The following is a 27,783-nucleotide window of genomic DNA, read 5'->3' as shown; positions in this document are numbered from 1 at the left end:
ACTTGGTCATCCACTTGATGTAAAATAAAATGTGATTCATCAGTCCAGGCCAACTTCTTCCACTGCTCCACGGTCCAGTTCTGATGCTCATGTGTCCATTGTAGACGCTTTTGGCAGAGGACAGTGGGCACTCTGATCGGTCTGTGTCCAAGCAGACCCATATGTAGCATGCTGCAATTCATTGTGTGTTTTGACACCTTTCTATCTTAGCCAGCATTAACTTTTTCAGCAATTTGTGCTACAATAGGGATTGGACCAGATGGTTTAGCCTTTGCTCCCTATGAGCATCAATAAGCCTTGGGCACCCATGACTCGATCACCAGTTCACCGGTTGCCCTTCCTTGGACCACGTTTGATAGGTAATAACCACTGCATACCGGGAACACCCCACAAGGAACCCAGTCATCTAGCCATCACAATTTGGCTCTTGTCAAAGTTGCTTAGATCCTTATGCTTATCCATTTTTCCTGCTTTCAACACATCAACTTCAAAAACTGACTGTTCACTTGCTACCTAAAATATCCCACTCCATGACAGATGCCACTGTAACATGATAATCAATGTTATCATTTTAATGTTATTATTAGTCAGTGTATATCCATAAAGAGATGCACATTATAATGTTGCCAAAGACACATTTTAAACACAGTTTACACATCATTCTCCAGTGCTCTGCTGTTGTCTGTTGTGGACTGTGGCCTTTTCAATTGCCCATAATGCCATCTGCAGAGTGACTGCAGCATATGGTCAGGCCCACTCAGCTGAATGCTCAGCACTTACACCAGGCTGTGAAGCTATCAGCACCATGGAGAGCTCGCTGCATCAACATCAACAAGACCAAAGTCAGCCGCTCCCTCAACAAGACCTGCTCATCTCACATCTGCACAACAAACAACATGGTCTCACACTTGCATACGTGTATTGCAAAGCTGCATGGATGGATACAACAGTAGTGGTTAGGTTTAGCAGCTAATTTAACATTCAAACTTAACCTTACACCTTATACCATGTGAAATGAAACAAATTCCAACCATCATGAACCTTCATGAATCCAGGCTGGTTGGAATGGCAACAGGACAAGCTGGAGCACTGCTAATTCTACCTGATTAATGTGAAACACAAATGTAAGACTGAATAGTGTCTTCTTTATTTATGACCTCTACAGATCACACCCAAACCCCAAATAAGTGATTGAGTTCAGATATGGAATATGAAGATACAGTCCACTGCTTTCAGGATAAAAGGGGCTGACTCATTCACCCTATTATCTGGAAAATCGCAAGTTCGAATTCCAACAAAGCCACAGCCACCTGTGGCCAGGAGACAAGGGAACAATCACAGAGACACTTACCAATCGCACACAACTGAGCTTGAGTATGAGGAAGAGGGCAGACAGCTCTTCCCTCAGTGTGCTCAGCTGCCCTGTGATGCAGCATGAGCAGCAGTTCGAAAGATGCGGTAGCTCATTCTCAGAGGAGGCATGTGTTAGCCTTCAGTCTCCCCAGTTAGTAGCTGTTGTAAGTGAGAGCTGGCTGGTAGGTGGGAATTGGCAAGTGAGAAAAATGATTGGGACAAAATAAATGGGGCTGTGTGTCTCACTCAGTATGGTGACTGTATTGCATAAGTAGCATCCCTCAGTTAAAAGTCAGTTAAAATCACCTTGTAATTAAAGATGTCAGCAAAAAAAAAAACCTGGTCAATCAAATTCTTACACTGCTACATGTACAGATGGTGCTTTGCTCCATTTGTCCAAGTAGCAATCGGAAAAAATACTATATTGTATGTTTTTGGAACGGGGGCACGGTGGCTTAGTGGTTAGCAGTGTCTCCGGGGTTGCCTCCGCCCTGTGTGTGCGGAGTTTGCATGATCTCCCCATGCTTTGTGGGCTTCCTCCGGGTACTCTGGTACATGGTGTCCCCCGCCTCGTGCCCTGAGTTCCCTGGGTTAGGCTCCAGGCTCCCTTGTGACCCTGTGTAGGATAAGCAGTATGGACGATGGATGGCTGGATTTTATTGGATCCACAATACTGACACCGTTTATGTGTAAGTTTAACAAACATTTGAAATCCATGTCTTAAACATCATCTTACTGATTCATTTCTAGTATCTGGACCTCTCTCCATTCAAGTAGATAAGAACCTGTTCTTGTATGACTGGAAATAACTAGCAGGAATGATGCCAATATGGCTTCCAAGTGGACAGGCTTTACTATATTTACTTGTCAGTTTAAGGTTCTATACTAGATGTTAGTGACTGTTAATGTAATTTTCCAAGTTCATAAAAGTCACCATCCTCAAAAAAATCCTTTCACTGCTACATGAACTCAGGACCATCCCACACAAGTCTGCCCTAATGAAAGACACCACAAATGCACTACACTAGTCATTTGCACAGCATGAGGTATACACAGTTTTACCATTCAGACTCATTCATAAAACTAATCTGATCCTGTGTAAGGGTCAGACTAAACAATAGTGACCCTCTTGTTCAATCCCACAGGATTAGCCCTGACTTAGTGCCATGGTAGAGCGGATTTAATCACTTTGCTCTCTTCTTTGGCCCTCCCACTAGGAAGTTGGTTTTAATACTACTTATCCATGTTTCTATGGCAACAGAAGCTCTCACTTAACCTAGTGGGATTTGACATACATATTACTTACAGCCAAAGTAAGACAGTTGCTAAAAGGTGATAACTGCAATGCTTGTCATATTAGTGAAATCTGAACTGTGATAAGTTGCTGTGTTGAGTGGCAGAGGTCTGTATATGAAAAATCCACAGAAACTATGAGCTGAGCTGACACAAAAACTGGCAGCTGGAGGAGGTACCATTGTTAAACAGTGCAAAGAAATGAGCCGAAATGAAAAAAGGAAGTGGTTAAATTCAAGCTGGACTTTTAAGGCAATCAAACTGTTGAACAATACCACAGTCATCCTCTGTACATGTCTCAGGCTTTATTTGATTAAAACAAACCATATGCCTCATGGTTTTTGATTCACTAATGGTTTGCATGAGTAAACTTAATCATAGCTGATTCACAAACAGATGGTTGCATCTTTTCATATGTGCAAATTAGCAAGTCTTGTTTGTTAGTCTTGATCATTGGAATGTTCCTAAAATGCTCTAAAACTAAAACATACAAGGCAGAGTATAATTATGTGCTCAAATTGATGCCACCAAAGGGCAGGCCCATCGATCCATCCACCCATTTTCTGTTATCCTACACAGGGTCTCGGGGCCTCGGAGACTATCGGGACTCGGGGTCTGAGGCAGGGGACACTCTGGATGGGGTGCTAACCAATCACAGGGCACAACTGCACACACACACATTCACACACTACAGACAATTTGGAAATGCCAATCAGCCTGCAACGCATGTCTTTGGACTGGGGGAGGAAACCAGAGTACCCAGAGGAAATTGAACCCCCACCCCCTGGTGGTGCGAGGCAAATGTGCTAACCACTAAGCCACTGCACCCCTTCTATGTCATGTATCAATTTTTGTTTTTACTATAGAAACATTGACTAATCTAAAACTTTTTTAGATCTAGCAAAAAATTAAATAGTCATGCAGCCTTACATAAACAATGCATCCCTAATATCATGCCCTCCACTAATATTGGCACCCTGGTAAATATGAGCAAAGAAGGATGTGAAAATTTATATTTATTGTTTACACTTTTGATCTTTTGTTAAAGAAATTCAAAACTGCTCTGCTCTCATGGATATCAAACAATTGCAATGAAAACACAGGTTTGTCCAAAAAAATCTTTGTTAAATATAGGTGAGCAACAATTATTGGCACCCCTATGAATTCATATGATTTTTTTTTTTTTAAAGTATATTCCCATTGATTTTTTTTTAATGTTTTAGTACACCTGGGTAACCAGGAACAGGATATTGTTCAACCATGACTTCCTGTTTCACAGGGGTATAAATATGAGGTAACACATAGGCCAAATTTCCTTGGTCATTCATAACAATGTGAAAGACCAAGGAATATAGCTGTGATGTGCAGAAAAAGGTTGTTCAGCTTCACAAAATGGGAAGTGGCTATAAGAAAATAGCACAAGCATTGAAAATGACAATTTCCACCATCAGGGCAATAATTAAGAGGTTCCAGTCAACTGGAAATGTTATGAATCAACCTGGAAGAGTATGTTTGTTTGTATTGTCTCAATGCACTGTGAAGAGGATGGCTCGAGTGACTAAAAAATCTCCAAGGATCACAGCTGAATTGCAGAAGTTAGTTGCGTCTTGTCTCCAAAACTATAATCCGAAGTCACCTACATCACCAAATACATCACAGTGTTTGGAAGGGTTTCAAGAAAAAAGCCTCTACTCTCTTCCAAAAGCAAACTCAAGCATCTTCAGTTTGCCAGACACTACTGGAACTTTAAATGGGATCGGGTTCTATGGTTAGATCAAACTAAAATAAACCTTTTTGGCAATAAAAACAGAGGTGGTTTTTGCGCACACAGAGAGGAAGCCATATGGAAAAGTATCTCATGCCTACGGTTAAATATGGTGCTGGTCTTTAATGTTTTGGGGCTGTGTTTCTGCCAGAGGACCTGTACATTTCGTTAGGATACATGGCATCATGGACTTAAAATGAAAACCTGACTGCCTCTGCCAGAAAGCTTGAAACGGGCCGTGGTTGGATCTTCCAGCAGGACAATGATCCAAAACATACAACAAAATCAACACAAATGGTTTACTGACCACAAAGTCAAGGTCCTGCCATGGTCATCCCAGTCCCCTGACTTGAAACCCATAGAAAACCTGCGGGGTGAACTGAAGAGGAGAGTCCACCAGTGTGGTCCTCGAAATTTGAAGGATCTGGAGAGATTCTGTATGGAGGAATGGTCTCAGATCCCTTGCCATGTATTCTCCAACCTTATAAGGCTTTATAAGAGAAGACTCAGACCTGTTATCTTGGCAAAGGGAGGTTTTTTAATAAACCTGTGCTTTATTTGCAATTGTTTGATATCCATGATAGCAGAGAATTTTGGTGAATTTTTTAAACAAAAGATGAAAAGGTTAAACAATAAAGAAATAATAAAGAAAAAAATTTTCACAGCCTTCCTTGGGCATATTTATCAAGGGTTCCAATATTAGTGGAGGGCACTGAATAAACAATATTGTTGGAAACAGATATAGTGTGTTGTTTCATAATTAGAAAAACCTGCCACTTTTAAACACTTTTGCTCTCGTGTAAAACGCACGTTCTTATTTGTGAGGGAGAGCTATAACTTTGACAGACCTTCTTTCTCTGCTCAGACAAATCCTTTTACAAACTAAAAGCTCTTTAGTTCAGCTTCATTGCATATGCCTCACATATCCTTGAGCATCTTAATCATCATGCTTCACTCAGGCATTTCAAAAGCGGGATTCAGTGACTAAAGGCAGAAGCAAATGTTTACGCACACTAATAAATACCATATGAACATGCCCCCATATGTATGCATCTACACACATACACATGCACCTACACACATCTCTAGAGTGCCTGCTCCCTGCAGCATTACATCATTTCCACCCCTCCTTTTCTCCTCCCTCACACTTGAGCCACTGGAGAGCATGTGTGAGGGTGAGAATATCACAGGAACGATATAACAGCGGCGGTGGCATCTCTGAGACGGGGAGCAGCAGCTACTGGGGATCAAAAGCTCTCAGTGACAGCCTGGTGGAGAAGCGCTCACTGTGCCAAGCAGTAACCGCTCCTCGATTAGCACAGCACAGCCTGCAACCACTCTACCTCTCTACCTGTCACTGTGAGGATCCCTCTCCCAGGCTCAGGGAATTCATCACCGGGCCACATGTATATATTCATGAGGTTACGTACATTCATGTTTTTTTTTTTTTCCAAAGCACAGCAGTCTGCAGGAATAGAACGAAGACTTTTCGTATCAACGTCACCTCATTAATGACATTAATTCCACATGCCAACACTAATTCCACAGCAGAGACTGAAGCTTAAAGATTTGAAAAGTCAGGTCTTCTCACAAATAATGGCAAATTTATAAAAAAATATTTTTAGTCTTCCTGGAGTACACACTAGACCAGAAGCTGTCAGCTGGTGGGTCACTTGTGGGTATTTTCCGTTTCTCCGTCATAAGTGAAACTTAAATTTTTTTAAAAGTAAGTTTACAGAACTTCTGACAATGCATTTTTTAAGGCATCTGTTGTTTCTTGTTAACAGATTGCCAGTTTTGCAGTTTTCCCATAGGCTACTTTTGCTGCAAATTTATTTCTTTTTTTTGTTCAATTACATTACTGCATAAATCATTTTGTGAAATAAATTTGAATTTAAAAAAAAGGGCTAAACTGTTTTCAGGTCACAAATTAATGCTGAACTGAGAAACAGGTGTGCTAGAGGCAAGATCACGTTGAGAACACTAAAGAATCAAACAAACATCTGGCTTTTGACGAACTGAGAAAATCCAAAACCCTGGAGAGAAATCTTGAAGATCCTCTTATACCACAGCAATTTTCCAGTGCTATTCTTATATTAAAGAATGACACACTATACTTTTGGGGGGAATGGTGGCTTAGTGGTTAGAACATTTGCCTCGCACCTCCACGGTTTGGGATTTGATTCCTGCCTCTGCCCTGCATGTTCTCCTCGTGATTCGGGGGTTTCCTCCGGTTTCTTCCCCCAGTCCAAAGACCTGTATTGTAGGCTGACATTTCCAAATTGTCTGTAGTGTGAGGGTGTGTTTGAAGGTGCCTTGCGATGGGTTGGTACCCAGGCCAGAGTGTTCCCCACCTCATGCCCCAAGTTCCCTGGAATAGGCCCCAGGCTCCCCCATGACCCTGTGTAGGATAAGTGGTTCAGACAATAGATGGATAGATGGACATCAAACTTTTTTATCCATTTATGGTTATATTTAATGTTGTAGAACATCCATGAAACAAGTCAGTTTCTGTCATCACTTACGTTACAGCAGCTATAAATGGACGTTCCCACTAAACGTCTCCTCAGAGAAAACTTCACCATATCAACAATGACATGTTTTTCTCATTCATTTATGTGGATACAAGTGTGGAAGTTGTTATTATTGAGTCAAGAACATATTAGAACAGTTGCATTAATATAATCTTCTAATTTGCCTTGTAGTCAATACTCGTGGCAGAGCTGCCGCTAAAGAAAATTAATCAACACTTTCTAACCAGTTAGAATTGATAACTCAACAGCACTGTGATATAAAGAAAACTACAAATAGATATATTATATCTTGCTTGATTCTTTGAGCCTTAATATGTGTAAAAAAAGAAGTGTAATATTTTCATTAGTAGTTTGGTTTGTGCTCATGTTTGCATGATGGGTTATAAAGAGTTCAGCATGCTCAGTGCAATTCCCTGCTTAGTGTTTGTACGTCACTTCTGCATTTTTTTTCTTATTCTAGGTGCATCACTGGCAGTTTTCTGAATCAGTTATATCACATGCTGTCTTACATTACAAGACTTTCAGTCAAAACTCAAACCTCTAATTATTCTAGCACAAGATCAGTGATAATGTTGATTCGATTACTTTCTAACAGAGAACCGATAAAAGCAATTAATTCTGATTCTGTTATCAAATCTGGTGAAAATATGCAGCTTCAATATAATATATTGAATAGTATATTTCTTCAATATAAAAGATCCAGGAACTTTTGCCTGCTGTGGCAAAAGTGTGACCGTAGCTGTTGACTGTAGCTCTTAGAGACAAGCACTGATATTAAAGTGTTAGTCACACTGCAGGAAGCAGACACACTCGCACACTGCAGATTAACTGGCCTCTCAACACTCCACCTTGTCTGTGCCGAGTTGCCAGATTTAAGGCCAGACTCTAATAAACAAACACACAGACGTCTCACACACTCACACACACACACACACACACACACACTGACTGGTGCAGGGCTGTTGTCATCTCATTCCTTTGCATTCTGTCGCAGAGCTAAGCTGATAAGGCAAAATCAATGGTTTTCAATTTGGTCCCAGACAGACAGACAGTGCTGCTGTGGCTCCTCACCTCTGTAACAGCATGCTGAGGAGTTTTAGCCGTCCAGATTTAGAAATGTGATCCAACATCCTCAATACATAGCCGCAATAGGCAAAATCTGTCTACTTCCCCATGTAATTGCAGAATTAGATTTCCCAGCAGATGTTTGCAAAGGATTTCAGAGTGTTGAATGTCCATCACATCAACCAAAAAAAAAGCAAAAAAGAGAAAAAATAGCAGTACAGAGGCAGTTTGGAGAAGGAGAGAAAAGTAGTTCTCAAGGCAACAGCATGCAGGGCTGAGCAAATATACTGCTGCCATTCTGTTTATGTCTTTATAATTCCTGTGTTGCAATTACAAATCACAATTTATGTGCTTAAAACGTTCATGCTAAATTTATGAATTTGCAGGTAGTTCCCCCCATTACTCGTAGCGCATGCATTTTGACTGAATTGTCTCATTGTTTTTTGAAACCTGAGGAAACCTGAAAAACTCTGATTGACAGCTGCAAACTATCAAAACTAAAACTGGTAAATGTAAAATGGTATAGTATAACACATAGATAACAGGTTATCTAGCTCATAGGGGTGAAACGATACACAAAATAAAAGTTATGATATGGTGGAGCCTCAATACAATAAATTTTCAATACAGCAAAACAAGCATTGCCTAAATATATATACATACAGTATCTCACAAAAGTGAGTACACCCATCACATTTTTGTAAATATTTGATTATATCTTTTCATGTGACAACACTGAAGAAATGACACTTTGCTACAATGTAAAGTAGTGAGTGTACAGCTTGTGTAACAGTGTAAATTTGCTGTGCCCTCAAAATAACTTAACACACGGCCATTAATGTCTAAACCGCTGACAACAAAAGTGAGTACACCCCTAAGCGAAAATGTCCAAATTGGGCCCAATTAGCCATTTTCCCTCCCCAGTGTCATGTGACTTGTTAGTGTTACAAGGTCTCAGGTGTGAATGGGGAGCAGGGGTGTTAAATTTGGTGTCATCGCTCTAACACTCCCTCATACTGGTCACTGGAAGTTCAGCATGGCACCTCATGGATAATAACTCTCTGAGGATCTGAAAAAAGCATTGTTGCTCTACATAAAGATGGCCTAGGCTACAAGAAGATTGCCAAGACCCTGACACTGAGCTGCAGCATGGTGGCCAAGACCATACAGTGGTTTAACAGGACAGGTTCCACTCAGAACAGGCCTCACCATGGTCGACCAAAGAAGTTGAGTGCTCAGCGTCATATCCAGAGGTTGTCTTTGGGAAATAGACGTATGAGTGCTGCCAGCATTGCTGCAGAGGTTGAAGGGTGGGGGGTCAGCCTGTCAGTGCTCAGACCATACGCCGCACACTGCATCAAATTGGTCTGCATGGCTGTCTTCGCAGAAGGAAGCCTCTTCTAAAGATGATGCACAAGAAAGACTGCAAACAGTTTGCTGAAGACAAGCAGACTAAGGACATGGATTACTGGAACCATGTCCTGTGGTCTGATGAGACCAAGATAAACTTATTTGGTTCAGATGGTCTCAAGCGTGTTTGGCGGCAACCAGGTGAGGAGTACAAAGACAAGTGTGTCTTGCCTACAGTCAAGTGTGGTGGTGGGAGTGTCATGGTCTGGGGCTGCATGAGTGCTGCTGGCACTGGGGAGCTACAGTTCATTGAGGGAACCATAAATGCCAACATGTACTGTGACATACTGAAGAGGAACATGATCAGTATGCAGTATTCCAGCATGATAACGACCCCAAACACACCTCCAAGACAACCACTGCCTTGCTAAAGAAGCTGAGGGTGAAGTTGATGGACTGGCCAAGCATGTCTCCAGACCTAAACCCTATTGAGCATCTGTGGGGCATCCTCAAACGGAAGGTGGAGGAGCACAAGGTCTCTAACATCCACCAGCTCTGTGATGTCATCATGGAGGAGTGGAAGAGGACTCCAGTGGCAACCTGTGAAGCTCTGGTGAACTCCATGCCCAAGAGGGTTAAGGCAGTGCTGGAAAATAATGGTGGCCACACAAAATATTGACACTTTGGGCCCAATTTGGACATTTTCACTTAGGGGTGTAATCACTTTTGTTGCAGTGGTTTAGACATTAATGGCTGCGTGTTGAGTTATTTTTAGGGGACAGCAAATTTACACTGTTACACAAGCTGTACACTCACTACTTTATATTGTAGCAAAGTGTCATTTCTTCAGTGTTGTCACATGAAAAGTTATAATCAAATATTTACAAAAATGTGAGGGGTGTACTCACTTTTGTGAGATACTGTATGTCTGAGTTTTCCATTTTCAATTGGCAAAAACATTCAATAGTCTAAAAGTACAAGAATTAAAACTTAATAAAGACAGTGTTTGTGTAATCTATTCAGACACTTAGCAGCATATAACAAAACAAAAGCTGCACATTATAACATAACTAAAATTAACTTTCTCTTGAGGCTTGCACTGTGGTGCAGGGTTGCCAAGTTTCAGCAAAAATTTCTACCCCATTACATTTCAAACCTGCAAAAAAATACAGAGCCCCCACTAATATTGTCACCCTTGGTAAATATGAGCAAGGAAGGCTATGAAAAATTGTCTTTATTGTATAACTTTTTGATCTTTTGTTAAATTTTTTTTTTTACAAAAATACTCTGCTCTCATGAAAATCACACAACTGCAAACACATCACAAGTTTATCAAAAATATATTTTTTAAATATAAGTGTACAACAATTATTGGTGCCCTTTTAGTCAATACTTTGTGCTACCTCCTTCTTCTCCTATAATGCCTGATGAGGTTGAAGAATACATGGCAAGGGATCTTAGACCATTCCTTCACACAGAATCTCTCCAGATCCTCCAAATTTCAAAGTCCACGCTGGTGGACTCTTCTCTTCAGTTCACCCCACAGGTTTTCTAGGGGTTTCAAGTCAGGGTACTTAGATGGCCATGACAGGACCTTGATTATGTGGTCAGTAAGACCTATTTTGATGTATGTTTTGGATCATTGTCCTACCGGAAGATCCAACCATGGCCCATTTTAAGCTTTCTGGCAGAGACAGTCAGGTTTTCATTTAATATCTGTTGATATTTGATAGAGTCTGTGATGCCATGTATCCTAACCAAATGTCCAGGTCCGCTGGCAGAAAAACAGCCCCAAAACATTAAAAAGCCACCACCATATTTAACCGTGGGTACGAGATACTTTTCCATATGTCTACGTCTCTGTGTGCCAAAACGACCTCTGGTGTTTACTGCCAAAAAGCTCTATTTTGGTTTCATCTCACCATAGAACCCGATCCCATTTGAAGTTCCAGTAGTGTCTGGCAAACTGAAGACGCTTGAGTTTGTTTTTGGATGAGAGAAGAGGCTTTGTTCTTGAAACCCTTCCAAATAACTTGTGGTAATGTAGGTGACTTTGGATTGTAGTTTTGGAGACTTTCTGACCCCAAGACGCAAATAACTTCTGCAATTCTCCAGCTGTGGAGATTTTTTTTTCTTTGGAGATTTTTTGGGCATTCGAACTATCCTCTTCACAGTGCATTGAGACAATATAAACACACATACTTTTCCAGGTTGATTCATAACATTTCCAGTTGACTGGAATTTCTTAATTATTGTCCTGATGGTGGAAATGGGCATTTTCAATGCTTGTGCTATTTTCTTATAGCCACTTCCCATTTTGTAAAGCTCAAGAAACCTTTTGTCGCACATCACAGCTATATTGCTTGGTCTTACCCATTGTTATGAATGACTAAGAGAATGTGTTATCTCATATTTATACCCCTGTGAAACAGGAAGTCAAGGTTGAACAATTTCCTGTTCCTGGTCACCCAGGTGTACTAAAAAAAGGTAAATATCAATGGGAATATATTTCAAATATATTTTTCTCATACAAATTCATAGGGGTGCCAATAATTGTTGCACACCTATATTTAACAAAGATATTTTTTTTGGATAAACCTGTGTTTTGTTTGAAATCCATGAGAGCAGAGTATTTTTGCAAAAGATCAAAAGGTTAAACAATAAAGACAATTTTTCACATCCTGCTTTGCTCATATTTACCAAGGATGCCAATATTAGTGGAGGGCACTGTACCTGAAAATAGTCCAAAAAATTAAAGCACTGGAAATGGGTATTTTTCAACTATGAACTTCCCAACTGCAGCACTAGTTTCTTTAACCCGAATTGGATCAGATAGGAAATGTAGGAAAAGCAGCTAAGAGAGAGAAATTTGTCGTTATGTTTTCCCATATCATCTATGTAATGGTATTAGTGCTGATTAGTATGCTTTTAAAAAATTACAAAAACGTCTGGACAAGTTTGTACATGAGGTCTACACTGATGAGCAAGGGCTCATCTACCAAAGTTCCTCAAGCTAATAAGGCATTGGTTCCCCAACAGAAAGTGCAGAATGCACATTGACAACACTGAATTGAAAATGTTAATGTTATGGAGGAATTTCTGTCTTCTATTCAGACAGTGGGAACAGAACAGCTGTAATGATTGAAGCTGCCCACAGACACCAGGAATGGTCCACGACTAGTTTATCATACCCTAACCTAATTTTAATTATTATAAGAGATACAACAAACCTGTGTGCAGATCAACATTACCACTTTGTCTAAAAGAGAGCTTCAGGGCTAAGTGGAGGGCCAAGACTCACCATTCACTGTAAGGTACACCCAGCTGCCATTGTGGAAGGTATCGTACTGCTGCTCCAACATCAGCACCTTGCACTCGTACCAGCCCTGATCATCCGAACGTACCCTCTCAATCCGCAGAGATGACTTCCCATGCAGGCTAGCTCTTCCTGAGACAGGGACACAGAGATGTCATGTTAGCTCTGATACAGTAGGTCCTTTGTGTAGTTTGGTATGCAGTGTAGTTTGGTATACAGCATTTTTCAGACTTTATTCAAATTCCAATGCTAATTCAAATATGTATTCACAGTTATTTCCCTTATGATTGTGCATAATTTGGGACATTAAAATTCAATCGCAAAACCTGTATTTGCGTTTGCTTTTTTGTGCAGAGAAATGCACAGTGGCTTCAAAAAAATTACCTTATCTGGTATGAATTCTTGCATATTGAAAAAGTACCAGCAATTCTTGCAACTCAGACTTTAGACTTGGCTAAGACTTACAGCTTAGAGGTAATTCAGAATTGACTAGGACTTACTGCTCTGAGACTTGAATAGGACTTACATCTCTGGCCATTAGCATTATCAATCAGTTCAAGCTTAACTTTAGGCGGGTTTTATCTGAGATTATCAGGTTGTAGTTCATCAGTAATTGGGAGTGTGCCTTATAAATCACACTGTACTAGAGGGTGTCCCAAACGTCTCCCTACATTGGGGACTACAGTATGTATACAAGCAACATGTTGGTTGTGCCTTCGTCAGTTGTTCTGCATCGTCAGTTTTTTTAAATTTGTTTGTGTGACATTTTTGCCACGTTTAATGTTAAAGTCTATCGCAACCTTGCAACAGCTTCCCGATCCAGCCATGAGAATGATTTCAATACGTTCTTCTTTATTCAAAGGAATTCTAAAAACGCTATCTGAAAAAAACATATATATTATAAACTAAGTATAGAAATATTTTTAGAGACATTTTGATAAAAAATTGTTAATTTCCCCTATGTACAGTATGGAGACTTTGGGACACCCTATACATTTCTTCAAAAACTGGGCCAAATAGATGTAGCGAGTGCAGACCCCTGGTCTGTACACTTAAGCTACTCAACGCACTCTCTAGAAAATATTGTTGATGCACTACACCAAAAATGTTTTGGCTTTTAGAGAAAAGCAGCCAAAATATATCTTGATCATTGAAGTCGAATCAGATTGTTTCCATTTAGGCTAAGCAAATATATGCTTCAGGCTCCACAAAAATGTTAGCTTTGCACAAAAAAGTGGGGGAGGGGGGAGGAAATCTACTAGAACATTAAGCTCAAGTTTAACTGAGAAAATGAGCAGCCAATTTTTGGTGCCCTGCAGATCAATAAAGCAGAGCTGGAAATGGGCCACAGCTGCTTGAGAACAATGGAATGTCTTGGGATGCTTTTACAGCAGTGCTAAAGAGGTGACAGAACCACAGGACCAACAATGACACATGCTGTGGGTTAAAGATAGTTCTCAGGTAGAGACATGCTGGAAGTATAATAGAGGTCAAAATACTAAGCTTGCACTCTTCCTTCCTTTACTTTCAGACTACTTTGCAACAGTGTTCTGCTAAGTCGTAGCAGCTAAGATATCCTTCTGCAAAGGTGATTCATTGGTGTGCATTCGGGACCCAGGACACAATCTACATTTAACCAATCTATTTTGGGACGTTATAATGGGTAATTCATGGACACTCCCACCCATTATATTTTCAAAACACTCCATTGTTTAATCACATCATTTTAAAGAATGACATTTTTAATTCATAGATAACTATAGTCACTGTCACACCTTTTTCGTTCTTGCACAGAAGATGAATTCATTACAGTGCTCTCCTCTCAGAAATCTTTGTACACTATGTATCTATGTATCTATCACTCAGGTGGCCGTTTCAATTTTAGAGAACAGCTTATTGTACAATCATTTCTTGTGCCAAAGCAGATGTATATCATGCAATCTGTTGTGCACAGATGTTCAGACACCAAAGAGACATCGCTAATGAATTGTACAAAGGTCGTCATCCCTCATTTGAGAGATAAATGCATCCTTTGTATCATGGCTATGTAGCTAAAACTGTCAGGTCAAATGGTGTTCTTCAGAATTATTTCGTTATAACACACCCGATTGTAGCAGATGAAAGAAATGGCTCAAATAACGTAGCACTGTGAGTGACAGTTCAAAGGAAATATTCCAGAGCCAAATACAGGAAACAAGAGACTGTCTATCTCTACAGGATAAGGCCAACTGCTTTATTCTGAATGTAACACACAGCACACACAGGCCTCTGTTCAAAAGTGCACTATGGGTCCAGCTGTGTGGAGTACAGAAGAAAGATTTGTGAACACTACAGAGTGGTTCTTGTTACCAGGGTTACTACTGTATATATAATGAAAGTTAAAAGCTACAACTACATGCAAAATTGAAATATTTACTAAGAAATAAATAAAAAGAAAATGCAGATATGAATGAATTTCTGGTGTTGCTTTTCTGAGTAAAAAAGAACCGCGACAAATTCTTAATCACACACCCACTTCTCAAGACTTAATATATTTCATATTTTGCACTGACAGCACCTTGATCCAAACAATCCTGCACAGTCTTTTGCATTGTTACAGTTATACTTTTGTTGTTGCCATGCTATTATGTGTGTGTGTGTGTGTGTGTGCGGACGCATGCATGAGTGTGTATATATTGCTGAACACTGCATGTTGTCCCTGTATGTCTGCACCTTGTACCAAGTCAAATTCATGATACATGCAAATATTACTGGAGAAATAAATGAATTCTGAGTTGCAGGAGTTAATTTAAATGTTTTTTTTTCTCTTTTGGCTGCGCCAATTCAGGGTCACCCCAGCGGATCACCCGTCCACATATTTTGATTCTGGCACAAGTTTTACCACGGATGCCTTCCTGACGCAACCCTCCCCATTTTCCGGGCTTGGGACTAGCACTGAGAGTGCACTGGCTCGTGCAACCCTCCAGTGGCTGGGGTCGGTTACCTGACTGGGAATCAAACCCGGGCCACGCGTGGTGAGAACTAGTGACTAGTTCACCAGGGAACCTGCAGGAGCTGATTTGAATAAGAGTAATATCTGTGCAAATATGCGTATCTTGCAACATGCTCATGTTAATGCTTTAAATATTCCTGATATGTCAAAGTAATGTGTTTTGAAATCTTTCAGTTAAACTTGCTTAAAAAAGGGAAGAAGGAGATGTGTGTTTCATTAAATGTTGGGACGGTTTTTAAAATCCCATTACCGCCAATCCCACCACTCCTGCCTGCTAAGGAACTCTTATAAAAAAAAATATACATTTATTTTCAAAGATGAAAATTCTAATGAACAATGTATAACTGGAGCATGTTACCATTTGTACTATATTTTATAAGTATACTATAAAGGTTCAATTTCTAAAATAAATAAAATGGCGCACTTATATAACGCTTTTATCCAAAGCGCTTTACACTGTGTCTCATTCACCCATTCACACACACACTCACACACCAGTGGTAACAGAGCTGCCATGCAAGGCGCTAACTTGCCATCGGGAGCAACTTGGGGTTCAGTGTCTTGCCCAAGGACACTTCAGAATGTGGAGACATGTGGGCCGGGAATTGTACTGCCAACCCTACGATTAGTGGACAACCCTTAAGATCAGACAAACAGTTCCAAACAGCAAAAGCAGTAAAACTGAATTTTAAAAAAATCTATAACAGAAAAATGAAATTAATTTAAATTTTAAAACAAAGTAGAAAAAAAATGAAATCAAAACTATAGCACTAGTCTGTATAGTATGCTGCATCTGGCAGTCAGTGCTTTAGTAAAGCTGCTGGGGCTTTGAACGTCTTAATCCGTGCAGCGACGTTTCGTAAATGTTTCTCGGTGCCGAGAAACATGATAAAACTGCTGTCGGAAATTCCACCGAGAATCCAGGACTCAGCATGAAGGAGAGAAAAAAAATCCCTGCTATCTTATTACCATTCAGTGTGAGCTTGAGCCATTAAAATTGCATATCCAGCCCCTAGTGACGTCTGATAAACTATCAGAGTTTCTTTGCTTTTATAAATCTGACATGATTTCAAATGATGTCCTTGCTGTCCACGATCTATATCAGTGGTGTAATTCCTAATATCCATATGTGAGTAAAAGATTATGTTTAATCTAAATGATTTTGCTCTGATGAAGGGAGTTGCACCTCGGTCACCTGCCTGTAGCTCTGTGATGCTACGTTCCCTATTCATCAGCACAGATACAATGGCTCTTTGAAGCAGACTTATCGACAAATTCATAAGCTACTGAAACAGGCGCTCTCTGGAATGTTATTCTTTTAGTGTTTATAGGAGAAGTGATCTGAGGACAGAGTTTCATGGGCTCTGTGCAGTGTGTTTTAGTTTGTTCAACACGCTGGAACTGATGGGACGCAGGTTTTTTTTATAAGTGGAAATAGAAATTCCAATACATCCTGAGATTTCTGAAAATTATTATGTACCTCCCTGTCAAAAAACATTATACCAGTATTGCCGGCTGTAAGACAAACCACAGTATTTATATTCTAAATATTTACAGTATGTGCTTGTTTGAACATGTTAACGTTTCTATAGAAACAGCTCATTCACAGGGACTTGTATGGTAGATGCTCCACATAATTCTTAAAGTAAATGGTTTTTATATATAAAAAGCATATTAGTTAACAAAGAAAAACACATAATTATTGATATGATGAAGTTTTCTGTGAGGAAACGTTTATTTTTTGGAAGGAGTCCCCAGTGTCAGTGCTTTGTAAGCCTCAGAGGGTTTTATGATGTGGGAAAGCACTTTGAGGATTTCTGTGATATATTCGAAGCTGCTATTGTTTTGTTTTATTAACTTCAACAGAAAGAAAAAAAGAGCAGCTGGTGAGGAAATGACTTTATATCCATTATAAAAGTAAGTAATAAGATGAAATTGTTTTGTGGCTGTTCCACAACATTAAATGTAACTATAAATGGATAAAAATAATGACGTGTCAGTCTCCAATAAATACATTATTGTTAATGTTGACAAATTGCTGTGGTATAAGAGGCATGATATAGTACCAGCAACAGCCACATCCCACCACCCTAACATTGATTATTTTCCTATTACAACACACCCCAATTGTAAGGAAATTTAATAAATATCATACACAGCCTAACAGCGATGTAATTTAACGGGACTTTTTTTAACCACACAATTTCAAAAACTAGTTTATCTGATTTATTTTATTTTCTAACTGTAGTCTAATTTTCAAATGCTTGGAAGAGATCCTCGTGCATTTCAAAGCAAGCTTTCTAGATAAGAGATCTAACAGTCCAATTATTCTTTATAAAAGCCCTGTTTCATCTGATGAAGCAGACTGATCTGCTTCGTTTCATGTAGACTGTAGAAATAAACATATGCATCATGCATCAAGGCCAGAGACCAGGTAAATTATGGAACTACTGTACATAATGTGATATATCCAGAGGATGTTTCTGTCAAATTCCATAAATCTTAAAAGTACAGTGAAGTCTCTGGCACAGTGGCAAAGTGAGTGTTAGGAGAAGATATCACAGTGTGATGTTTAACACCTCCAAAGCAATTTTTTTTTGTAATAATTCCCTCCAGAGAATAAAACATCACCAAAAATTCAGTCTGCTTCGAGAAAATTCTTTGAAGTTTATTTGGATATGTGTCAAAATCTGGTATAAAAAAAGAGAATCTTTAAACTTAAAAACTTTAAAATAAAAAATTTAAAATGTTTTTACGTTCTTATTACATACAGTCATGTGAAAAAATATGTACAACCCAGGGAAATGTTTTTCTAAACATATTTGGACAATTAAACATTTGATCCTCTTTGAAACTGTGCCTATTAATAAAGCTGATACAAAGGTGATAAATTGTTTAAATTTTTTAAATTAACAAAATAAACAGATCAGTCACATGGAAAAAGTAAGTACAACCCTACATTTATCACACCTTCAAATCTATAAAATTAGAATCAGGTGTTGAAGATTGGGTGCCAGTGATTACACCTTGCATAAGGAGTGCAGGTGGAACCCGTCTTATTTATACTCCTCTCATATCTAGTGTCTGGTGTCATCATGCCAAGATCTAAAGAGTTCTATAAGGCTGTTGTGGATGCCTATGAGTCTGGCAAGTGATTTAAAAAGATCTCCAAATTATTTGAAATACATCATTCCACTGTAAGCAAAATCATCTACCAATGAAACAGATTTTAAACGACTGCCAATTTGCCATCCCAGCAAATACAGCCCAAGAGCAGACCGTTTGATGCAAAAAGAAGTCTCCAAGAATCCCAAAATTTCATCACAGGATCTACTAGTAAGTCTTGCAACTGTTGGTTTCAAAGTGCATGCTTCTACAATCAGAAAGAGATTTGACATGCATGGGAGGCATGCCTGGAAAATGCCTTTGCTGTCTAAAAAGAACAATAGATCAAGACCACTGTTTGCCAATGAGCATACAGGCAAATACCAGGCCTTTTGGAATAACATGCTCTGGATAGAATCAAAGATAGAGTTGTTTGGCCACAGTAACAGCAGACATGGCAAGCACATCACACATAACACTGTTCCCAAACTTATGAACAAATTCAAAAAGTCTGGAAGTGTTGCGGACCAACCGAGAAGTGGACGTCCATGAACATCCAATGACGAAAGCACAACTGATCTGGTGCTGGCATACAGAGTCACCTGTGCATGAGACTTTTGGGACAACCTGTATGTATGCATGTGAAAGAATATTAGTTCATCAATATTTTGCTATATGTGCTCAAGGCAGAAGTATTTGAGGTTGTACACTCCAATAAGGCTAAGCCAGCCACCACATCTTTTCGAACTGCTGCTCATGCTGCACCACAGGGCAGCATACAGTAACACACTTGGAGTAAAGAGCTATCCGCCATCTTCCACATACACAAGATCACAGATGCCCACGATTTTCTAGTGTCATTATGATTGGCAGGTTAGAGAATGTATGCCATCTCTATGAACCAGTGAGCACAGGCAATTTTACTTCCTTGGCTCCTAGCCATGGATACCTGTGGCAATGATTTTTGTGCCAGAAGCCAAGGGAGCAAAGTTTTGTTGAACAGTATAAACCAGTTCTCTAACTTTACCTTACTTTTAACTACAATCCCTGGCAAAAAAAGAGGCATCATCACACTTAGATGATGTTCACCTGGCTTTGGTACTTCGTAGCAAATAAACAAATTACAGATATGACACAAAAAATTTTTTTTGCTTCGTAAAACATACCTCAAACAAATTAAATGAAATTATTTTAATTAATGGCATATTTCTTTTCCAAATCAAGTTGAGGAAAAAATTATGGAATCAAATATACCAGCGCAAGTCTAAAAAATGTAAATTAATCTGCAGTTAAAAGAGAGTCCTTTGCACCCCAAAATATGAACGTTTACTATTTGCACAATTTAGTCATCCCACCTATATTTAAAACCCCTCAATTACATGTTATCCCTAGTGCTTGGGTTTTATTATACTTGGGTTTCATTTTTATAATTAAAAATTTGAACTTAGTGTTGATTTATTTTTGCAATGAAATTCTCAGAGGGGTATTTTTTTTTTCTTTTTGGTTTAAACTTCTTTCATTGACATGTTGGTCAATTTTCACTTTGTTTACCTGTTATCTACAGTATATTAATAATAATAATAAATTTTATTTTATAAAGCGCCTTTAAAAGCAGCTTCTCAAAGCGCTGTACACAAAATAAGCAGTACACAGAAAAATAAAAACATATAAAAGTTAATAAGAACAACAACGTTAATAAAATAATAATAATAATAATAATAATAATAATAATAATAATAATAATAATAAAAGAAGACATCAGCAGTCAAATGCAAGTTTAAAAAAGTGTGTCTTAAGTTGAGCTTTAAAAATGCCAAAGGTCTGAGCTTCAGGAGTTCCTGAGTTCAGGAGGAAGAGAGTTCCAAAGTTCCATTACCCACAATGCCACATGGTTGCTTGCTGATAGTGGTGCCAGTGGGATTTAGATTTTTAATTCATCTCTACCCGAAGGCAGTCATGCAGCAGAGCTTTAGTCTGTCCAACACTCTCACCTCCTCCATCCATACACTCTGCTCAAACAGATCAGGTTTCAACGTTCAGGCTAACACCACCATCAACAGCCATCACACTTTGTCAAAGGAAAAGTGGATTGACACAGAGAAGTGGTCAATTCAAAACCTGATGCTGTGCCAGTTACTTGGGTACTTGGAAATTTTATTCTGTCATTACGGGCTTTAATATGAAACCATTATATTATAACATTATTAAATGATAACAGAATTCAGAATTATGTTTTAAAGATTACAGATTATATTACTGTAATAATGATGTTATAATAATAATAATGATAATAATAATGGTCATAATTAACCTGTGCAGAGTGAGAATGTGTGTGTGTGTGTGTGTGTGTGTGTGTATTAGAGAATAAAAAGCTTGGGTGTGGTTGTAGAGCTCACCGGCGTACTCCGGGTCCACATGAGGAGGGTAGAATCGGAAGTTAATGAAGAAGGGGATGGGCACTCCGAACTTGAACCACTCCACCACGTAGGGCTGCCCGTTGAGCGGGTGGGACACGTCACATCCCAGAACCACGGTGTCCCCAGCACGGGCAGTCACAAACTGGGGCTCCTCTCTGACTCCGTGGGCACCTGCAGCAAAATATACAAAAATATGGTTATTCCGCAAATTGTGCACTATGCACTATATTCAGCATGTATTTGACAATCTTGTACCTTGAGTACAAACATTAGTGTTTTGCGGAAAACAGAAATGACAAGTTACCAGGTGGTACATCACATTAGTAGAATAGAACTGGGGAAACAGTCTTTTCTTCTAACTACCGGTCAAGCTAAAGTCCTCCAGCACAATTTCATCAAGTAAATGGCTTGCTTGTTAGGGGATCTATGTGACTAATAAAACTATATGTCATCAATCATGCCTGAGTACACTCTTTAACTGGGTATTGGGTAGCGCTATTATAAATACACACAATTATTCAGCTATGTTTAGGCCTTCTTTAAACCAACGAAAGATACACTATCAGTAACATTTAGTAGCTATCTGTCTATCTATCCATCCTTCCATCCATCAATCCATTTTCTGTATCGTTTAACCTACACAGGGAGCATAGCCCTGCACTGTAAAACATGATAACACCCAACTTATTTCTTCTCTTTAACTCCAAATTTCATGACAAGTTTTGGATATATATATATATATATATATATATATATATATATATATATAACCACCTGAAATATTTTACTGTGTGGGGACTTGGGGCACCAGGCGGGGATACTCTGTGTGGGGTGCCAACCCATGGCAGGGCACAATCACACAGACTCACACACTTCTGACAGAGATGTCAATTAGCCTACAAAGCATGTCTTTGGACTGGGGGAGGAAACCTGAGGACCCAGAGGAAACCCCTGAAGCACGAGGAGAACATGCAAGCTCCATGCATACAGGGCAGAGGCGGGAACCAAACCCCCAACCCAGGAGGTGCGTAGCAAACATGCTAAGCACTAAGCCTCCCCGCATCTGTCTAATCATTAATTAATATAATAACAAGGACATTGTGAGTGTACAGATAAAATATACATAATATTGTGTGCTTTATTATTTAGACTTTAACAGTATGCTTAAAATGATGAGAACAATGAATACCTAATGTTTGATATTGTCAATTGTCCTTAGTGGAACAATAATAAAATTGTAGTGCCTTCATATCTCCAATTGTATTTTAGCAACCTGACTGTATTTTAGCAACAACTGTTACTGATATTTTTCAAAAATTACATTATACAATGTAAGAGCCAATCATGCACCACTATGCAAATACTAAGCATGCAGCAATAAAAATGATTTCTTCTTATCACTTACATTAGCAGCTATAAACGGCAATCCTCTTTTTTCTCAATCTCTTGAATGAGACAAAAAGAAAATGCAGCTTGTCTGTCCTAAAGACTTTCCCTTTTCAGAAAATTTACTGTTACAAAGTGCTAACAGGGGAGACTCCTTACAAAAATATTGAATAAACATCTCCTTACAGGAAGCTTCATATCATATCAATAATGATACATTTTTCTTTGTTTAATATCAGCATATTCTTAAATACATTTATTATTAGGATCTCTGCTATACATGATAGCTGTTACTATAGAAACTATTACACACTGTATTAGAATGAACACATTAATATCAATCTGTGAATTGAATTAGCTGCTGTTACAGAAAATTAATGAACACCTTCTGACCAATCAGATTCGAGAATTTAATAGTGCAGTCGTATAATACTGATAAAAACAATACTATGAAAAAATTGGTGCCAGTGATGTTCATAGCAAAAGACTGTATCAATAATTACTCGAAGTATACTACTCACAGAGAAAGAATTTGAAAAAGTATGAATTAGCTGGCTTCACACAAGTCATTTACACCCAACACTACTGCAGCTTCATTAGTGTGTTCTTCAAATCCTGCAGAGATATGAATCAATGATACAGACACAGATAAATAGAGTCTCCTCTAACTGGAGCGTAGGATACTAAAAGCATACTCCTCACTCCTTGCAGAAATGTGGCTCACCTTGGCTAGAGGTCACTGTTAAATCAAATACTGACTGATATAATTACCACTGCATATGCAATAGCTAAAGAGCACAGGATAATAACCATAGCATAACCACATAGCCACAGAGTGCAGGCCTGTTGCGGGTTAAAAACAGGACAAGTATGATGTAGTGGGTAAAAAAAGAAATAAATAAATGAGCCTGTGAGCCAATGTTGCCTTATTTAGCAATTTCATTTCCATATTGAGCCACAGCACATTTCAAAGCTGTGGGTCAAAAGATGAGGCACGCTGTTATGATTAGATATTCTCAATTGCTGATGCTGTCTCTCCTTCACTTTCCTTCTTTCTGCCCATCTCCCTCTCACTCTCTCTCTCCCTCCATCCAGCCCCAGTAATGATGTAGTGATGAAAAGATTCGCGTTGCTAGAGCATCCCTGTGCATATACCCCAGACTCCCCCTGCATCCAGTGCCTACTGCAGCACCACCTGCTGATTGGCTGGTGATGACATCACCAGTGAGCAAAACAAGCCATGGAAGGTATGACTTCACTGTACACACAGATGAGAGCAACAACCAGTTAACAAGTTCCTCTCTGCGCTCCTCCAGGACTGCTCTCGTTTACAATGAAAGACACGAGGGAGCCGAACCGTTCGATCACAGAGAGCGAGAGGAGAGAAGATGAGAGAATAAGAGAACGCGAGAGATGATTATATATACACAGAGACTTCCTACCAAGGGGGTTCTAACTCTCAGCATGGCTAAGGATTACAAACGTTCATTTAAAATTGTTGCTAAAATCATCTTTCCAACATGAAATGTTGGGTTCCAAGCAAAATCTTAAAATAATGAGTCCACTTTTACAAATACTGTCTACTTCAGAGATTATGTTCAGGTCATTTTGACCCTGAGACATCTCTTATTTCCATTCATGTAAAAACATTAGAAAGGCTTGAAATAACTGGCATAGAGACCATCTATATTCTAAATTTGAAGTTTGATAGTCACCCATGCCTAAATATGAACAGAACATGAGGGGTAATAGTCTATTACTACATTTGAGTAAATCTGTAGGGGGAAAAACGGGAGCTGTAGGGGGAGGGGGTATCCTCTTAAATTTATCAGAACATCACTCTGAAAACTTGTTTGTCTTCTGATTTTACATGGCAGTGAATGCATGCATTACATCTTACGCTGTCCAGTTTCAGTGACCTTGTACCCACTGTAGGCTCAGATTCCTGTTCCCTATGTGGTCTTCTGTTGTTGTAATCCCATCTGCCTCAAGGTTTGACTTGTTGTTCTGTTCCGAGATGCTTTTCTGCTTACTGCGGTTGTAAACAGTGCTTATTTGAGTTACCGTAGACTTCCTGTCAGCTCAAACCAGTCTTATCATTCTCCCCTAATCTCAATCATCCACAAGGCATTTCCCCCCACAGAACTGCTGCTCACAGGATGCACCATTCTATGTAAAGTCTAGAGAATGCTGTGTGTGAAAGATCAGCTGTTTCTGAAGTACTCAAACCAGCTCATTTGGCACCAACAACCATGCCATGTTCAAAGTCACTTAGGTTAATTTTTTTCCCCTCATCCTCTTTGATCTGAACATTAACTGAAACTCTTGACCTGTATCTGTTTGATTCCGTGCATTTCACTGCTGCCACATAATTGGCTGAATGGATAATTGCATGAAGTGCAGGTGTATAGGTGTTCCCATTAAAGTGGCCGGTGGCCGGTGAATGTATGGACGTTAGTTTCAGGAAGAGGCTAGGTCAGCTAAGTTCACTAGAAATAATATGTTCTCTAGAACTTCTATTAGCAATTAATAGAATAGTTCAAATAATTTCCAATCAATATTTTGTCCAATTATTGATTTTATTGGGGTCATGGAAATAGCAGGAAAAGGACTAAAACTACGATTCCCATGAGCCACTGCACCTAGTCACATGTCTGGTTTAACAGATTCACGTTTGTCTCATTAGCACATATGTATAAATAGTCACGTTCTGCACTGCACGCGTTGTCTTGCGTTGTTGTCCTTCTGTCTCAGGTCATTCTAGTCCTGGTTCTTGAAAGTCTTGTTTTATGTTTTGTTTGTACTTCAGTAAAATGTTTGAACTTGTATTCTGCATCTGCAGCCGTCGTTACCTTCGTGACGTGACAGAACACAAGACCAAATAATGGATGCAGCGTAATTTATGGAAGGGAAAAACCAAGGTGGGAGAAGGAGGGGAAAGTTTCCCTAATTAGAGCTAATCAGGAGTGGCTTGACATGATGTACACCATCAGGAGGTATATCAAAGAGGAGCGTTCCAACCAGGCTGGAATCATCTCCCACCCTCCCTCCCCCACTGTGGATCTCGTCATGTTTCACAGAGAGCATCGCCCCCCCGGGGCCTCGCAGAGAGCTTCGCTCCTCCCTCTGGCCTCGCGGAGAACTTCGCTCCTCCCTCTGGCCTCGCGGAGAACTTCGCTCCTCCCTCTGGCCTCGCGGAGAACTTCGCTCCTCCCTCTGGCTTCGCGGAGAACTTCGCTCCTCCCTCTGGCCTCGTGGAGAACTTCGCTCCCTTGTCTGGCCTCCCGGAGAACTTCTCACCCCTCTGGCCTCGCGGAGAACTTCGCACCCCTCTGACCTTGTGGAGAACTTCGCTGCCCCTCTGGCCTCACGGAAAACTTTACTCCTTCCTCTGGCCTCGTGGAGAACTTCACGTCACCCTCGGACCTCTTGGAGAGCGTCCTCCCTCTAGCTTCTTGGGGAACGTCTCTTCCCCCTCAGGTTCTGCCTTGAGCTTTGTTCTTCCCGCTGGCTGCACAGCAGTTGCCACTCCGCACTCAAGCCAGGCCCGGGATATCACGTGTCTCTGCAGTGCAGAAGAGACCACCCCACACCTGAACCTCAGAGCACGTCAAGCATCCTCTGTCCAGCCCCGCAAGGGATCAGAGACAATGGAATTTTAAAGTGCTTATGGATCTGGTCTGGGGGTCTGAGACCCCCTCCTGAACGGATTATGTGCATCGGGAGCCACACGTTAATTGGGGAGATCTGTCATGTAAATGATTTCCATCAGCCACTGCACCTAGTCACATGTCTGGTTCACCTGATTCATGTTTGTCTCATTAAGCAGGATAATGTACAACTGGCTGATGATATTAGTTGTTATTGTGATAATTGGCTTGCCATATTAATTTGCTTTCTTGCTAGTCTTTCTAGTGTTATTCTGCAGTTTTCCACCAAGGTTTCATAGTGTTTCAAATTTAGAAGAACCTAGTTGTGTCATGTAATATCGGAGAAGGAATAGAGACTACGTTTCCCATCAGCCAATGCACCTTGTCACATGTCTCAATTCATCTGTTTCAGGTTTAGCTCATTAGCACTAGTGTGTGTGTGTGTGTGTGTGTGTGTGTGTATATAGCCACGTTCGGCACTGCACGGTTTTCTTCCGTTGTTTGTTCTGTCCACATGTATCACGTTATGCTCGTTCTTGTATAGCGTTTTGTTTGACACTTTATTCAATGTTTCACTGAGATTCTGCATTTGCAACCACTCTCTAATTCTGAATCGTGGCAAGTTGTCCTAGTTCTACTGTTTGTATTTCAATCATTGTTGGTCAGACATATTATGACTTTAATCTGTGCCTGTATTTCTGGATTTACACTTATTGGATTTTCCTTTGATGTCCTTGTTTGCACGTGACCTGACCCTTGCGCTGGATTTTCATGCTGATCCATGGAAAATCCCAAACAAAGTCTCTGAACATGGCTTGTTTTCAGTCCTGCATTATTGCTGCTAATGGAACCATTACTAGAACCAATGAAATAAAATCCAGGTAGTATAAATTAAACATAGTCAATTATAGAAAGAGAAACCATGAAAACCTTAAAACACAAGCCACTCTCTGCTTCTTATTCACAATGCAGGCCTTTTTCTGTTACTGATCATCATCTCGACTCTAATGACCTTCCCAGTAAACACACACATACGTCCAAATGGTTTGCCTGGAAAAGGAAAATTCTACCTTCCCATGCTTCTATAAATAACCATAAATTAGTTCTCAGAAATAACCACAGAGTGAGATTAAGGGTTGATGGACATATAATTGCAAAGGAGGATTTGCACCAGTGTATAACTCATATGCATCAGGTTGACGGTCTCTCTGTAACCCGCTGCCACCTCTAATGCACATTTACAAAGGAGATATTAGTTCTGACAGTCCGCTCAGTTGTGTTATTGAAGCATTTTCATTCAATTACTCCCCCACTGCAAATAATCAACCTTAGCTGAGCTGCTACTACTACTTGAAATGTAGTAGCTTTTGTCTCAAATAGCTCTTCATAACTTGCATTAAAACAGATTTTATGTGCTTTTGGGTTGCTGAATATTAGGGTTGTCTAGGACCTCTTAAATCACTTTCATTCAAGGTGCCATAAGTGTGGACAAATACTTCGTGCATTTGCTTTCTTGATTTCTATTTTCTGGTGTAAGTAAGTTGGCATTACAATGGT

At 39.7% G+C, this 27,783-nt stretch overlaps 1 protein-coding gene across 1 annotated transcript in view; it reads right to left on the bottom strand.

The window, feature by feature from the left end:
- igsf9bb (immunoglobulin superfamily, member 9Bb) overlaps positions 1-27,783 on the bottom strand; it is a 138,445-nt gene that overhangs the window by 87,672 nt on the left and 22,990 nt on the right. Inside the window, exons 2-3 of the mRNA XM_053648209.1 lie at positions 21,170-21,361; positions 12,662-12,808 (exon numbers count right to left, since the gene is read on the bottom strand). Coding sequence (XP_053504184.1) covers positions 12,662-12,808; positions 21,170-21,361 — 339 coding nt within the window. The remainder of the gene's footprint in view (positions 1-12,661; positions 12,809-21,169; positions 21,362-27,783) is intronic.

The sequence above is a fragment of the Ictalurus furcatus genome, chromosome 18 (genome assembly GCF_023375685.1).
Source record: "Ictalurus furcatus strain D&B chromosome 18, Billie_1.0, whole genome shotgun sequence".
Lineage (NCBI taxonomy): Eukaryota > Metazoa > Chordata > Actinopteri > Siluriformes > Ictaluridae > Ictalurus > Ictalurus furcatus.
Note: the sequence above shows the minus strand (reverse complement) of the source record. Positions and strands in the feature narration are given on the sequence as shown.